Source organism: Oreochromis aureus, linkage group 13 (assembly GCF_013358895.1).
Source record: "Oreochromis aureus strain Israel breed Guangdong linkage group 13, ZZ_aureus, whole genome shotgun sequence".
Classification (NCBI taxonomy): Eukaryota; Metazoa; Chordata; class Actinopteri; order Cichliformes; family Cichlidae; genus Oreochromis; species Oreochromis aureus.
In genome coordinates this window covers 3,567,991-3,584,454 of record NC_052954.1, presented here as the reverse complement: position 1 = coordinate 3,584,454, position 16,464 = coordinate 3,567,991, and the positions used below count along the sequence as shown (strand labels likewise).

Here is a 16,464-nt window from a genome sequence, read left to right as displayed (position 1 = left end):
TTATCTTTATCCAGCAATAGTAAGAAAGCAGTCCTAATGTCAGACCTTCATTTCTGTCAGTCATTTGTCAGTGTGAGGACTTAATCCTAATTTCCTGACTAGGAGCCTGAGATGCTGGTTGATGCCATCCACTCCAGCCTGCTCCTGGATGGGGAATCTGTGTATAGCCAGGTGGCCAACCCCTTTCTCCTACTCTTGGCCAGGGTAATTGTCACCAAATGCTTCCCCAAGATGGATAGCCTTCAGGTAAGTCGGTCTTTCTCTTACCATGATCGTAGAATTATCTGAACTTATGTATTCACTAGAAAAATTTGCATTTCCTGCGAAAATGCTGTGTGGATGCCTTAACGCTGAAGATGTCGGCTGAAAAAAGCTGAAAAAGTTGAAAAGTTGCAAAAAGTTGTATGGCGGTGAAGAAACTGAAAATTCTGCTGAAAACAGGTGAAGAAGCAGAAATTTTTTGCTGAAAAGTGGTGAAAAGCAAAAAATTCTTCTGAAAGGGGTAAAGACGGAGAATTTTTTGCTGAAAAGTGGTGGAAAAAAAACATTGCCCTGAGCAGGATTTGAACCTGGCCCTCCTGGTCGAAAAGCGGCTTCTCATCTCACTGAGCCAAACTCATTCTCACAAAGAAGAGGTGGACAGACTGACCATTCTGCTGAAATGAGCAGAAGCTGCTGAGAATTGTGTTGATAAGAGGTGAAAAGGCTGAAAATTTTGCAGAAAAGAGGTGAATCAGCAGAATTTCTGCAGAAAAGAGGCAGAACAAAAGAGAAAACTGAAAACAGATTTTGCCATGACCGGGATTTGAACCTGGCCGTTCTCGTCTCAAGGCAGCTGCTCATCTCACTGAACCAAACTCTTTCTTTCAAAAAGAAGAGATGGAGAAACTGACAATTTTGCTAAATGAGCAGAAGCTGCTGACAATTGTGCTGATAAGAGGTGAAAAGGCTGAAAATTTTGCAGAAAAGAGGTGAATCAGCAGAATTTCTGCAGAAAAGAGGCAAAGAAGCAGAAACTTGCGCTGAAAAGAGATGAATCAGCAGAGTTTCTGCTCAAAAGAGTTGTCTTTTTTCTGAACACAGCCAAAAAAGCTGGAATTTGTGCTGAAAAGGGGTGAAAAAAATGAAAATTTTGCTGAAAAGGGGTGAAGAAGCTGAAGAAGCTAAAGTATACTAAATCAAAGTATTTGTGCCAAAACATAGTGTTTCTGCCATATTGTGGTACTACTACATTACAACATGAATATGGATTAAAGATGAAAGAAACTGGCAACAAATTCCTCCACTACAAAGCAGTCTGATACCACTTCTTTGCAGTGTTCACGTTTACTAAGGCACTACCCAAAAGGCGCCACAAGAGGGCACTCCAACACAAGAGATGAGGTGAATGAGCAGAATTTCTGCTGAAAAGCGGCAGAAGGTTCTGTATGTAGAAAAAGAAACACTGTTGAACCATGTGTGAAATAAATAAAGAAATGAAATGAAAGAACAACCTGGTTCTGCTCAAATTCACCAATCAGAGGTACTGCCTCAGTCTGCTTCATCAGGCTGTGTACTTGTTTCTGCCATGGAGCGTTAACAAGAATCTGAGGTCCATATTAGAAAAGCTGCTAAAATCATAAAACTTTGCAGAATTGTAATAAATTAGCAATATAAATTACAGGTCTGTGATAGTGTATAAATTTGTAGTGAAAAAATAAAAAAACATGGACCAAGGTGGGATTGAACCCACGACCTTTGAGCTGCAGAGCTGTGTCATTACTGATTGCGCCACCTGGAAAGGGGGCGGCGGTCTGAAAGACAGATACTTGGGCAGTCAGAAAATAGATCGCGGTGAGAGGCGAAAAATGCCGTTTTTTGGAGTTACATAACGTCGTGTAACTCAAAAACTAGGAGGGCTAGCAGCATAATTCTTGTACTGGGTGAATCAGCGGACTTTGGTGTACTTTCACTGCGATTTTCAAAGCTCTTTGTGCCTCCATCACGGAGATATGACGAGAGAAGAAACAGCTTCATTTTCGGCGTTTGAAAACTGAGAGGAGGACAGATTTCCACCCCTCAAACAAACGTAATTCATTGCTCAACGGTAAGATAATTGTAAAAACTGCTTCCACTGTGAGTGTCAGCAGTGTCTGAAGATATATTGGCACATGCCTCATGTCCTAACTTTGCTTTGTTAAAGAGATATGGCAATTTGAAAATGCCTCCCGTTACAGAATTTCAGCTCTGAATTTCAAAACCTCCCCATAGACTTTGAATGGGGACTTGTCAGACCTTGTGTCACTCCGAGGCAAATTGCGAAAAAATGGTAAACCTCACAATAAAGATAGTGACATTTTCTGAAAGCCAGCAAAAATACCTACGTTTTGATGTATAATTTGTGGGGGTTGAGTGGAAATTGAGTGAGTAGCAAGAAGTTGTTTAGACATGAAGATAAAATTCAGAACGGACCAGCACTCACTCTGACTTAATTGCATAGCAACCATAGCAACGCATGTATTTTCTGAAAAATCACAATTTTGCAACTGACAACTTAAAGAGAGATAAGATTAAAACGGTAGAAGATCTGAAAAAGCTGAATCAGACAGGAATAGCCCAATAATCTGAGAACATTTTAAAGTTTGAATGGAGTTTCTAGGTGAAAGCATGAGGACGTAGTTAAGTTTCAAAGACAAGCAAGTTTTAGCAGAATTGTGGAAGTTTCCCATTCATTTCAATGGGACAAATTAAAGGAAAAAAGTGTAATATTTTAAAAAGTATAATAGTAATAAACACCAAAAGATATAGCCGGAATTAGCAGAAAGAGCAGAACGGTTTAGAGTTTGAACGGAGAAAATCGGCTGAAAACTGAGGGAGTAGTTCAGTGCCGAAAAACGGGGCAGCAACTTGAAGAATAAAGTTTAAAACAGGAACTCAATAGTGTGGAAGCCCTTTTAGGGCATCCACACAATAATAAAGTATAAAGAGAAACAGGATCTCAATAGTGTGGAAGCCCTTTTAGGGCATCCACACAATAAAGAGAAACAGGAACTCAATAGTGTGGATGCCTTTGAGGGCATCCACACAATTATAAATATATGTATTATAATAATAATTTTCATTGATGTTTACTAGCGGCCTGCAGAATCTTTTTAAATCAATTTTACAAGTCGCTATGTTGTTTCCATACATAAAAATACATCCATCCAAAAATACATGCTAACACTTGATGACAAAATCTACACCAGAGATGAAAACTGGAGACCAACTCACATCTACTTTATAAATTTTAAGGTCACTACATCAATAAGAAGGATGTGTGTTTGTAATAGTTTGAAAATATTTGTTTTAAGTCATTGATTTAGATCCTAGTGGTACAGATCATGTTCCTTGCTCTCAATCAAGGCCCATCATTATTCACACTGAGTGGACTTATTTTCTCTTAAGCATAAGGTTTGAAGGAAAAAAATGTGAGTGAAGATACTGATTCATTGAGACGGGCAATGAAATCTCCATGCGACTGTGCATCCTTGCTGACACACGAGTAAGATTTTTGCATGGTTCACTTGCACTGTACCAGTGTGTGACAAGAATGGGAGGTTGCAAGTTATAAGGAGGTTTTAGTGTAAGGGGAAATGTAACACTCCCCCTCTTTCTCTGCCACTTTCTGTTCTGTTCAGATGCAAAAAGCTAAGGAGTGAGCTGTTTTTAGTGCATGCTCAGCACTTAGCTCCAGGATGCAGCACTCTAAATGCTGGTGTTGTATTTGTCCTGAAGGGGCCTCAAGATCAGCCTTATGTGTTTATTTATTCACATAAACATGTACTCTGAGGGGAGTGCTTGTTATAACATTAAGAACAGAGTAAAATGGGGAAAAATGTCTTCCTTTTAAACACATATTGCTATGTAAAAACACTTATCCTCACTAACCAAAAACACAACAAATTGATAATGTAGAAATAAAAAAAACATTATTGTGATGTAGTTTCCAGATATGTTGATCTTTAAACACTCTTGCCTATCGTCAGTCTTGCCTATCGATATTTTAATTGCATTAATTTAGATGGGATTTGTGGTCTTCAGACTAAGAAGCAAGAAACTGAAGAGTGTAAGAAGCTTAAGCACAAATTATCTTGTCTCTGTATTAATTAAATCAGATGAAATGGTAATAATAAGCTACAACCCTTTTGTCAGAGAAGTTGGGTCATGGCTTTCGTTTAATAAAAACTTGACTCACTTTTTTCACATGTACGTGCAGCTGCTGCCCTGGTGGACCCTTCGCTACATTAACCTACACCAGCAAATTCTAGAGGCCCGTTCCCCTCAACTCTTCAACTTGGCCCAGATCAGCATGGACAAAGGTCTGTTTGCTTTTTGTTATTGTGTTGTGTTATATGCTCATGAGTGTTTGTGGAAAAGGTATTTCAAACCTAAATGAGCATTTAGCCAGTGTACCACATCAAGCATCAGCCGTTTCAGTGTATTCCTGCTGTGTGTGCTCACCCTACAGTTTTTATGATTTGGACAACTTGACTATACAGTTGTTTCGGGTTACATCTGTGGTGTCAGAAGTAGTGAATTCTTTGTGATCCACTAGGACTACATCATAGTCAGCAGTTAACTCTGAGCTGCTGTGCTGCTGATATCTATCAGTATCTTATATAACTGTTAAATTGGCTGATGAAATTAATACACATTTATTGCGTACATGAAACATAAAAAAATATCTTTAATTATTGCAAAATGTTTTAAGGTTGGTTGAGGCAGAAAATTTAATAAATGCCAAAACAATATCAAGGCTGGGAAGACACAAACAGCCTCGCGGTGACAGGCTGTAGTTTGTCAGCAGATCAAATTCAAATTCATTTTATTGATTGGATAGGTGTTCTTGGTGGCTGCAATTCCTGCAGTGTAAAATAGACTTAGCAGGAGATTATAGTCAAGTAGTAAGCTTGTGTGTTTTCTGCATTCCCACATTAATATGATATGCGACACACAGTTTGTACTTCATTTAGTGGCTTTAGTAATTATATTCTATATTGTGCTTAAAACATGCTTTAAATAAAAGAATCAGTCAAAACTGTTTTTGACTGATTCACAGGGTGCTTTGCTTTTAAACCAGAACTCCAAATATAACTTGCCTCCCAGCGACATTATTTGTTAGCACAGCGGTTTAGCCATGTAAAAAGAGTCTCACTTTAAGCTCGAAAAAGGCTCTGGCTTCATAGTACACTGTGACCTATCTGATCAACACTGGTCTTGCATCCATTATGTGTGTTCCTTGGGTTAAGCAGGTCCTGTTTTCCTCTTGGTCTCTGTCAGTAGTGGTTTCTTTGCAGCATTTCCACATAAGTCTGACTCCCACAGTCCTCCAATAGTTGATGTTAAGATGGATGTGCTGCACAAACTCTGGAAAATTTGGGAAGTGAACGAAGGAACTGAATCAAAGACTTCTTAGACAGCATGACCCTTTTGTCATTGTTTTGCTTCAGCATAAATCTACATCCTACATCTGGATGCAAACCAATTAAAGACTTGTGTTTATAGCCTGTGGAGGCTGTTATAGAGAGGTTTTGTCAAATGTTTTAACCAGCCTATTGTGTAGAATTTGTCTTGAATCTTGAGTTGTGAGATTAAGTTCCAGCTTGAAGATAACACTTCACACGATTAAAATGCTACTATGTCAGTTATGACAACCATTTATGAAGTAAAAAACATTATTACACATTATTCCTGCGTTAGACAAACATCCATATTAAAGACTTTGAGTAGTCTGGTGCATTATTATAAGATAAATCTCATTCATGAATTTTATTTTGTTGTCTCTATATATATATATATATCTATATATATCTATATATATCTATATATATAACTTGCATTTCATTATGTACTGAGAGGTTTTCTGGGAAGGCATGACCCATTTCATACATATGCATACTCCTTACAAAAATGTCTCTGGCATATAGAACATGAAGCATGCACTGGTTTCTTAGAGTAGCACTACCCAAACTGACATGTGGGTACAGTGCACTGAAGAAATGTTCTGTTTTTAAGCAGTTGTTTAATCAGACTGTGTTCGTGTGACTAAATTAGAGTGGAGAAAATATCAGTATGTGAAATAACTCTGTTCTGCATAAAGCAAAGCTACTCTCCCTTTTCCATCGTCTCAGCAGAGCTTTTATCAGCATTTGGATTGTTTATGTAATTATTGTTGGGTTTTTTCCACAGCCTTTCCAAATGGCTGCTTGCTGGAGTTTGTTGTTTAAAGGCAGTGGGTTTGTTGTAGCACAGTCTGTTGTGTGGCAGTTCACAGAGTGTGAAGGGCGAGCAGCCTGCACATACTACAAAACATGCTGATCCATATTCCAGAGGAGCAGTTGGACACTGTGCTTTTACGAGTGTTGTGAGCAGAAAGGTGAGGATGATGCTGTGACAAGCATGCAGATCGGTTTTCTCCACATGGACGTGCTGCCATGTCTGGCTTGATTTCCTTTTGTTTGGTGCTCAATGGGAATATTGTTGCTGACTTAATTTCCTGAACATTTTTACTGTTTATTAACAGTTGGGCAGCTTTTTTAAATGCAGCTATTTTAAAGGAAAAGGTTGAGGTTATTCTTCCTTAGAGAGAACAAAATCAGCAGCTTTAGGCTCTCAGTACTTTGAGTTGGCTCACAGTTTGTACCAAAAATGTTAAAAGACATCCCATGAAGCTAGAAACATTTGTGATGTGTATGTTTTGCAGAGGTATACCATGTAAGTAAGCAAATCAGTATGAACACTGCATGTTTATTTGTGCTTCTGTGAATCAAACTGTAGTATGTAACTGTTAACACGATGTGCTCTCTGTAATTTAGTCAACCTGCAAATAGCTAACCTGCGACAGCGCAGTAACACCTGTTACAAATGATCCTGCTAGCCAGCTCATATGGTTGATTGCTGGATGGCTTTGCATTGCTTCTGTTAGTAAACTTCTATTTTTTTTTTATTTTTTTTTTTTTTAAACAGAAGCCATTGCAAATGATGAGTTCTCAGTTGGTATTTATCTTGGCCTACAGAAAGTGTTTGATACAGTAGATTAATGTCAGTTATTAAGGACATTAGAGAGATGTGGAATAAGAGGAATAGCCTATTCCTGGTTAAAGGGTATTTGAAAAATAGACAACAGTCTGTGCAAATTAACACAACTGTGTTTGAATTTAGAAAGGTTCAATGTGGGGTACCTCAAGGATCAGTGATTGGTCTAAAACTCTTTAGACTTTACATTAACGATATAGACAATTTACTAAAATGAGTAAATTGTTTAAAGTTGTTATTTTTGCAGATGATTTAAACATTTAAAGGATATTTTGTGTGCAAAAGAAAATGAGTAGGAAATTCTTAAGATGTGGTTTGATATCAACAGATTGGCCCTTAAGAAAAGTCAATTCATGCCTTTTGGGACCAAAACAGAATATGAAAAAAATATTGAATTAAAGGTTTTTAATAATAAAATTAAGAGTCAGTGATGTAGAATTTCTAGAACAACATGTTCATTATATTATTGGGAAAATATCAAAGTTATTGTGTTCTATTTAAGGCAGGGGTGTCCAAAGTCCGGCCCATTGCCCCTCAAGTAATTTTATAAATAGAATAGAAAATGGCCCGCATTTCAACTTTTGCTTGAGTGTATTGCACTTCTTAGTTTTAACACCAGGGGGAGCTACTGTTGATCAAGGCAGTTGCTCTACCAAAAAGGACAATCACAGAAGAAATCTACCCCCAAGTTACCAAACATGGCAGAACCAAAGAAGCAAAAGGTAGAAAGTGAGTGCAGAAAATTTCAGACACGGTGGGAGAGTGAATATTTCTTCAAAGAATTAAAGTGTGTGTCTGTTTGCTCTGCACTGAAACTGTGGCAGTTATTAAAGAGTATAATGTACGACGTCATTATGAAACCAAACATCAGGCCTATGCATCCTACACTGGTGCTGAGCCAGAGCAGAAATTAAAGCAAAGGGTAGCTCTCCTGCGGGGTCAGCAACAGTATTTTTTTCGTGCTCAAATTGTCCAGGAAAAGGGTCCAATAGCAGCTATGAGGTCGCCCAACTCATCGCAAGACATGGCAAGCCTTTTTCAGATGGAGACCTCATAAAACGCTGCCTCGTTAAAGTCACCGAAATAATGTGCCCGGAAACAGTGCAGGACTTCAACAACGTCAGCATGTCCAGAAATACAGTTGTGCCACGTATTGAAAACTTGTCAGCCAACATTAAACTGCAACTGTCTGATAAAGCTGTGCTTTTGATTTTTACTCCATCGCATGCGATGAGAGCACCTTTGCCACAGACACCGCACAGCTGCTATTTTTTTTTTGCGGGGTGTGGACGAGAGCACGAGCACTTTAGGTGAGTAAAAAATATATTCCGCAGTACCCGTGTGTTAATGTGCAGGTACACATGCTTCAAATATCATTAATGCGCATCAATTCTGTCACTACCCTGCTTTTGCGCACCACTTTCTTATATGCGCTTTTCTTGTTAACACACAGAGTACACACCGCTGTGCACAGCGCACACACACGCAAAGTCAGCTGATCTCATCTGATGCAGATCTGCTCCTTGATCAGGTGACATTTGTCCGGATTTTTGGCACGAGTGGCGTACGATGAGCACCGCAGCTGGATGGCCCAATTTACATACCCAGCGCAGCTGATACTCACCAGAATAATTTACAAAAATTATATGGACTCATGTTATTAAGTCCAGTTCAGTCTGTTAATGTTGATAATCGTTTCAAACGAACGTTAATAGGTGTGTTGCCAAGCCTAAGAACTTAAATAACAAGCTTGAAATGTACCCGTCCCATTTTCCCCTTTATTGTTTTTTCTCTGTGCTGTAAATCTTCTAAGATGAAATCTGAGGCTGCTGTTCTGAGAATGAGCTACCAAAGCTTTTTCTGAATAAATCAAGAAAGATCCATTTATGGAAAGCTGTGATGAAGGCAGTTTTGTATTTAATTATGTTCAACAATATAACATATTCGACCACTTTTAAGTGATTTTTCTAACTTTAATACACTACAGTTAAGGTTATATACCTAATTTCTAGTAAGTGGCCCAGCCCCTCCTATATTTTTATGTATGTGGCCCTCAGTGAAAAAAGTTTGGACACCCCTGATTTAAGGTGTTCTTTATAACACTAAGCATCTATTATAGCTTTACATATAATTTCCTGTTCACTTGTATTTTTCTTCTTGTATGGAGTTGTGGGGGTTGGTTTTTAAAACCATTATAAATTCAATACTTGTACTACAAAAAAAGAGTAATCCGAGCCATTAATAAGGCTGGTTTTGGTCACACTGAGGCACTGTTTCTAAGGTCACACATAATAAAAGTGAATGATTTGGGGGTCTTTTTTTTTTTTTTTTTAAGTACTGGAAATAATGTTTAAGTGAAAACCAAGTACTCCCAAACTGTGTTCAAATGTTTTCTCAATAATTGAAGAGAGTTTTGCCATTTTACTGTAAGAAAAGCAAAAAAGAGATTAAACAAAGGTGTATTTCTGTTGTTGGAGTTTAATTACAGGGCTCGCAAAATTGCTATCCCGATGACCCGAGGCTAGCGATTTTTCAAGTCGGGCTACCAAAATCTAATTCAGCCCTGCCCGTCGGGCTATCATAGGAAGGGAAAATATATGTCAATGCTTTTGCATTTTTTTCGCAAATGTAGCTGGGTCATTATGTCATTGGCATCGATGAGCCACTGTCAATATGTGACATATTGAAATCTTGTTTGAATTTGCGCTTGTTTTTTGCTTTCACTTTGCAATCGCGTGTACTGATTGGTGAGTGACGCAATTGCGCACCAGTTCCTCTGACATCGTCTTATCACTCATTAGCTTATTATTCAAACGTGACAAGTGAAATTTCCTGCAGCAAACTTAAACGTGATAGAAGTTGATTGCGCAGAGAATCGCTGACCGTGATGTGTGTGCGTGTGTAAAAGCAGATGGCTTTACACAGGTATTTTAGTTCTGCAGAGCCAAATAAGACAGGTCAGGGTGAAGAAGGGACAGCCAAAGAAAAGCCTACCACAAAACGGAAAAGTTCTGACAAATCAGACGATTTCATGGTTTCATGGACAAAAGATTTCTGTGGCTGGAATATGACGAGCTAAATAACATGTTCTGCCAGGTGTGTCGTGAGTTTCCCTTGATATCTGAGTCGCCAAGCGCCTTTGTTACTGGGACCAGTAATTTTAAGAAAGACCCCATCAGAATCCATGAGAAATGCATTATTGCTCAGTCTGCAATATCTTTCCCATAACAAACACCAATTGCTAAAAACATACTAAAAATAAACCAACCACAACAGGAAGTCCTGAAAAATCTGTTTAGAACAGCGTACTGTGTTGCAAAGAGTGAACTACCATTGGCGAAATTTAGCCGTCTTTGCAAACTTCAAAAAGCAAATGGCCTCGATCTTGGTTCCACTCACCTCTTACCCGTGACTTCAGTGGAAATTTCAAATTCAGGATCTGACACAGACTGATTCATGTTCTACACAGTTCTTGCAAGTTCATAGAAATTTCTGTTCAGTTAGAACCAAGTATTTGAGTTGATGATTGTAGTTTTTATACAATTGTTGTAATTTGTGTTTTAACATTTTTTTGATTGATGTTTTGTTTCCTTTACAATATTATACTTTAATGTATAATATGCTTTAATGTTGTCAGGGACCAAGCAGTAAAGCATAAAGGACACAGGTGTTTAATTAAAAAAAGGGGGGTTATATTAACCCCAAAATATGAAAATATATTTAACAAAGCCAAAAAACTTAAACAGGCAGACCAATAAAAGAGATCAACTCAATAAACTAAACTCAGAATAACAATTAACAAAATCTCAAACAAACATAAGACAAACTGACCTGCTGAAATGACACGCGGGGGGAACTTAAATACTAAACCAAATGACACACATGGGGAAAAACAAAATGGCTGCCATATCACCAACTAATACAAAACAATTAAACAAACATGAAACAACCCCCAGGCAATGAAGCATGTGGTTCTATCCAATTAGGCTGTCAGTGATACTTCAGCTCTCCCAGCCCTTTGCACACCTTTTGCCAGGCAGGAGGAGAAGCCAAACCCCAGGTAACTCAAAGAAAGAAAGATGTATTAATATAACATAAAACAGAACTTTGACCTTGCAAGGTTAATATGTGTGCACGCCATATAAACATTGGAAGGTGTGATGGAAAAATAAATACATTTAATAAAGAAACAATATTGAACAAAACAAAACATCAATCACTTGTTCTCTTTTTTATTCGGGCTACTTAAATTTATTTTGAGCTACCAAAAACTGAAGAGTGCCTGCCCGAAGGGCTACCAAGGATTTTGAAATTTTGCGAGCCCTGAATTGTGGAATGATGTTGATATGTGTATAAAAATAAAAAATGCAATTCATTTGCGGTCTTTAAAAGAATGCTCTACAAATATATTTATCGAGGGTTATATGTGAGATTATTTTGTTTGTTAATGTTAGTCTTGTCTATTTGGAAGGTAGGGTACCTTAAATGATAAGAATGTTGGCCAGGCATAAATATAAGCACTGAGACTGATGGAGAGTTGTTGGATGAGACAATTTTGGAATAAAGTAACGACTGAATTGATAGGACTGTACTGACTAGTCAAACAGTTACAGTTTATATTCCATGCGCTCCGCTGAACAGCTCAGACTACCACCAGAGAGGCGTTCGGTGCGGTGTGAAAGCTGACAGTGATGTGTTGCATGTAAATCTGTCCCCTTGCTTGTTTTGCTTGTTGCTTCATTAATGTTGAATGGCTGAAGGACGGTGTATGACTTCTGTTCATGAATTTGATACTTCTTCTGTGCTTTGCTTTTCCTGCCAGTCTCTTTTTCACTCTCTACGAGTGATTCAAATTAATAATCAGATGAGATGAAAAGAACAAGGGAATGAGACTGCGCTTCCTCTGTCCATTCCCATTGACTCCATGCTCAGCGTGTCTTTTTAATGTGTCATTTCAGGGCCTGAGTTCTTGAGCAGGGTTGTAAGGAGTATAGATATAGTTGGTTTATGCATAGAAAAGAAACTTGAACCCTGGTGTTTTTCCCCAGTTAATGTTATCATTTCTTAATGTCCATATACTTTGACAATCCCTGAACATTTTAACTGCAAAATCACATCGTAAGATGCTAGCTAATCTGTGTTTCATGTTCATCCTCACTGGAATGTTTTTCCCTTTCCTTTCACAGTGCTCAAATGCCTGTCTGTGTTATCACAACACAGAAACCTGGCTATTCAATTCCACCTCGAGTGCGTCTACACTAGTCTCACCTACTATGAGTACCAGCCTGCCAAGGAACACATCGAGGAGGCTCGGCAGCTCTCGAGGCTCAACATCAACATGACTGGTAAATGAAGTACACTCGGAGAAATGAATGCTGAATTGACCAATAACCATAGGAGGCCTGTATAATCAGGGAGTTCTACATGAAACACAATTTGACAGTTTAACAAATTATTGTTACCAAACCCAAAGCTGCCAGAGCCTCCTGGAGGATTAGGCCTCCAGTAGTTTAGCCTGTGTTGAACTCTTGGAGACCTTATCATTTAGGAAGGAGCTTTAGTTTTAGTCAGTGACTCGTTATTTCTCAAATTCTAAAAACAGGATAAAGTGTAAACTATTAGCTTCTTAAGTGATAAAGTAACCTTAATCTTGTGCCTTGGCTGTGGCTCATCTTTCCAGTGTACTGCAGTGCTGTATTATAGGAATCCCTGAAGTACTGTTGAGTTGTCATTTTACTCCTGTGCAGCTTTGTATTCAAAAAATAAGTTTTTGAATACTTATGCTATATTTTTATATTTCAGTTCCCGTTTTGGTAAATGGGCTGGTTCTTTTATAGCGCTTTTCTACTCTGAGCACTCAAAGCGCTCATCCACACAAGCACTTTTTTTCTTTCTATGTATGTTCTTTCTATGTAAGTAGCACTAACATTCACACATGGGCTTAGTATCTTGCCCAAGGATATATGGCATGCAGGCTGGAGCAGATGGGTATCGAACCACCAACCTTCTGATTAGTAGGTGACCTGCTCTGCCACCTGAGCTAGAGCCACCCCTTTTATCTTTATCTTATCTTTTATTAAGAACAATTTAGCCCACAAATTAAACTTCTCAGATATGTTATTTTTGCTGCAGTGTCCATACTAGTAAGATCTTTTTATATAAACTAACATCACTATTATCTTTCAAAATCTCACCGGCATTTTTCAATCATTCAATCAACTGTATTTCAAAAGTTATAAAGTTGATGTGTGATTTTTGTAGGAAATTGATATTCAGAGATATTCAAGTGATCTGTAGATGTCAGCTGCTGTAGCTAGCTAGCTTTTTGCTAACTTCATATTCAGCATAATCTCAAAAATCCTTGATATCATTGATTTCAGATTTGGGTGTGTTGAGCTATGGACAGAGCAATAGTTGTCCCCCATTCTAAGCTGGAATGACAACATGTTGTATTATTGCATTATTCAATGAATAATGCAAATGTAGTTGCCAGTGGTGATGCCGAATAAGATGTCAAAATTTAACCACAGTATATCTAAACTTTTTAAGCTGATTTCATCTGTAGGTGCCCTTGGCAAACGTACCCGGTTCCAGCAGAACTACTTGGCTCAGCTCATCCTTGAAGTCAAAAGAAAGCAGGACCAGCCTGGTCAGATCAATGATGAGGCAACTCCCACTCCTACACCTCAGGCTAGTCTTCCCAAGGTATGAGCGTCTGTTTGTCTTCTTCCCAACACTGTTTTGGGTACGTGATTGTCTGACACTTTGGTTGTTCGGCTGACTGACTGTTGAGCCTCTGTCTTCTGTGTTTCAGACACATTTATTTAAAGTTTGGTAACTTGCAACATGTCCCTTAAGTTACTTACACATTGATACACATCGTCTTTTCCACCTTTAACCTAATGTCCAGACACTCACACTCTGTGTTAATTTACCTTTCAAAACTGAGAGAGATTCCATGAAACCTGTGTTTATTGTTGGTATTTATATTCTTGGTAACTTCGATTAACCTTTTTATTTTGCCTTTATACACTCTAAGACCATTGGTACGTGAAATGTCTCTCTTATTCAGTTTCGTGATTGCAAAAGTATTTTAAGTTTGATGTGTGACTTAAGTAGGATATGTTTGAGTTTACCAGGAGAAAATCTTCAATGGCAGGGGCCATACTATAAACAGACAAGAGTCTAACCTTGACTCCTCTAAAGATGGATATCTTATGGAAGCTGTCTTGTTGACTTGGCAACAATCTGCCCATTTAACCTTTTCTACTAGCCAAAATTTAGAGAGGTGCAAATGCTTTTTAATACTCACCGTCATCAGCAGAGGGGGGTGTCTACTTCTAGACCTTTTATAATACCACGTGAAACCTGTTGATACTGTTGACCCTGTTAGTTCTCTGTGCGTTACAAGTTCTCAATACATAGACCTTTAACTCAGTCTTTCTCCTGAAATGGGAAAAGAATATTATCCTATGAAAATTTTTATGCTGGAATGCAGTTAAAATTCATATTCTACCTCTAATACTTTACATGCGCAAGACCAACAGCATATCAGGCAGGTGTTGTCATAATATTTTTGATTATTGATATACATGCACATATTCATGCATACGTAAGTCCTTATAGAGAGGGATGGTTTAGGCCAGGGGTGTCCAAAGTCTGGCCCGCGGGCCGCATTTTAATTGGCCCTCAAGTAATTTTATAAATAGAATAGAAAATGGCTCACATTTCAACTTTTGCTTGAGTGTATTGCACTTCTTAGTTTTAACACAAGGGGGAGCTACTGTTGATCAAGGCAGTTGCTCTACCAAAAAGGACAATCACAGAAGAAATCTACCCCCAAGTTACCAAACATGGCAGAACCAAAGAAGCGAAAGGTAGAAAGTGAGTGCGGAAAATTTCAGACACAGTGGGAGAGTGAATATTTCTTCAAAGAATTAAAGGGGAAGTGTGTCTGTTTGATCCGCACTGAAACTGTGGCAGTTGAACCGGAAGCGGATGTAAGTTCCAAAAAAACTGAATTGTAGAACTGAAACTGAATGGTGAGAGTGAAACTGAAATTATTCGAGAGCTGAATTTTTAAAGGATAAAATGCAGTTTCAAAGCAAATGAATTCATTTTCAATATATAAAATTCAATTTCAATTTAGTGATGATCATTTTCAAACCATAAATTCAATTTCAAATTAGACTAATTCAAATTCAGTTTTCAAAAGCATTTATTCAAGTTACAATTCAGATTCAATCTGAGCAATTCACATTCAAATTTAACTTATTCAAATTCAGTTTCTGATGGCACAGATTTCTGCCCATAGTAGTCTGACAGTGAGCTCGGGCTGGGTGATTCATTTCATTTTCAGACAGGAATTTGACTTAAAACATTAACATTAAAAGCAAGATAATCAAGCGAAAACAGTCACTGTAATACATTTCATTCACAGTGATGGTCTTGATTTGTTATAAGTTAAGCAGATCCATGTCCTCTTGTGAACTGGATGTAAAGTGGATCGTACAAATGTGAGGCAGGTTGGTTGTATCCTGCTGGAAATGTGTAGTGTTGTTGTGATAGTAATCCTGCTTAGTATCCAGAGATTCAGGCATCTAGTCTGTATAATTGGATAAGGAAATGAAAACCCTTTTTCTAATCTAAAAGTGACACCAAAAAAACCCCACTTTTTTTGTTAGAGTTTTTTGTAAGAGCTTTATTGTCTATGTTAACATTGTTTTGGAGCACAGGGTGGCTAGGCTGAGCCTTTGACTTTGGATAAAAAGCTTAGACATTCAGGAGTCATGCTACAACTTCCTTTGCATTAAAAGGAGCCACTCTGTCTGTCTGGTATCTGATAAAGTGTCTGCTTCTGGTGGTTTTTCCTATCATGTGTAACTGGTATGAGATTGTTAATCAGATCAAGAACATGCTAAGAGATTATATACATTATCTGGCTTGTTAAAACCTAGAAAAAAGTCACAGTGGACAGAACAGTCTCTTTAGCTTTCTTACTGGGGATTTATCCTTTATCTGTAAATCTAAGCTATGGTGACATTGTAACCACAAACCCCTCTTAATCCCTATACTGTAACCTGTGACCTAACCCGATACTATGCCAGATTTAGACTGCAGAGGTCTAAATCAGGTGTAATTTGTCCCTCAAGTTTTTTGTTCTTTCACATTCATTCTGATAGTTTCATCAGTCTCCTTCCATGAATTTGTCGATATTTGTGAGTCCAGGATTAGCACTCCTTATAGGGAGACAATGATTCATATTCTCTTTTTTTATTGATCTCAGGGCTCGCAAAATCGCTAGCCCGACGTCCCGAGGCTAGCGATTTTTCCAGTTGGGCTACCAAAATCTATCTCAGCCCTGCCCGTCGGGCTATCATAGGAAGGAAAAATGTGTCAATGCTTTTG

At 38.1% G+C, this 16,464-nt stretch overlaps 1 protein-coding gene across 2 annotated transcripts in view; it reads left to right on the top strand.

The window, feature by feature from the left end:
• ttc27 (tetratricopeptide repeat domain 27) overlaps positions 1–16,464 on the top strand; it is a 203,219-nt gene that overhangs the window by 20,939 nt on the left and 165,816 nt on the right. For both annotated transcript variants that reach the window (XM_039621581.1, XM_039621580.1), the window contains exons 4-7: positions 103–246; positions 4,238–4,340; positions 12,243–12,401; positions 13,622–13,761. In XM_039621581.1, the coding sequence (XP_039477515.1) occupies positions 103–246; positions 4,238–4,340; positions 12,243–12,401; positions 13,622–13,761 (546 nt within the window). The remainder of the gene's footprint in view (positions 1–102; positions 247–4,237; positions 4,341–12,242; positions 12,402–13,621; positions 13,762–16,464) is intronic.